Here is a 266-nt window from a genome sequence, read left to right on the forward strand (position 1 = left end):
CTATCCATCATGTAATACCAAAACCATCTTTTTTGGCATCTGCGCCCCCTCCCTCACCGGCGCTGATGAAGTCATATTCCATGTTGAACCCGCGCGCCGTCTCCCCGTTACCACTGAACCGGAGCGTCAGGTGCGGCCCCGAAGACACTAGCACGGGCGGACGGAACACGTTGCCGTTGAAGACAGCCAGGCGGGTCTTGTTCGTGTCCTGGATCTGTGAGGAGGAAGGGAGAGAGTGGCTGGGTGGCGCTGGAAGATGACGACGC

General features: G+C 59.0%; 1 protein-coding gene across 1 annotated transcript in view; it reads right to left on the reverse strand.

Annotated features, from left to right (window-relative positions):
* Nucleotides 1–266, reverse strand: part of LOC119586649 — a 34,958-nt gene that overhangs the window by 16,992 nt on the left and 17,700 nt on the right. The window contains 1 exon segment of the mRNA XM_037935389.1: nt 58–214. Coding sequence (XP_037791317.1) covers nt 58–214 — 157 coding nt within the window.

Source organism: Penaeus monodon, chromosome 21 (assembly GCF_015228065.2).
Source record: "Penaeus monodon isolate SGIC_2016 chromosome 21, NSTDA_Pmon_1, whole genome shotgun sequence".
Taxonomy (NCBI): Eukaryota; Metazoa; Arthropoda; class Malacostraca; order Decapoda; family Penaeidae; genus Penaeus; species Penaeus monodon.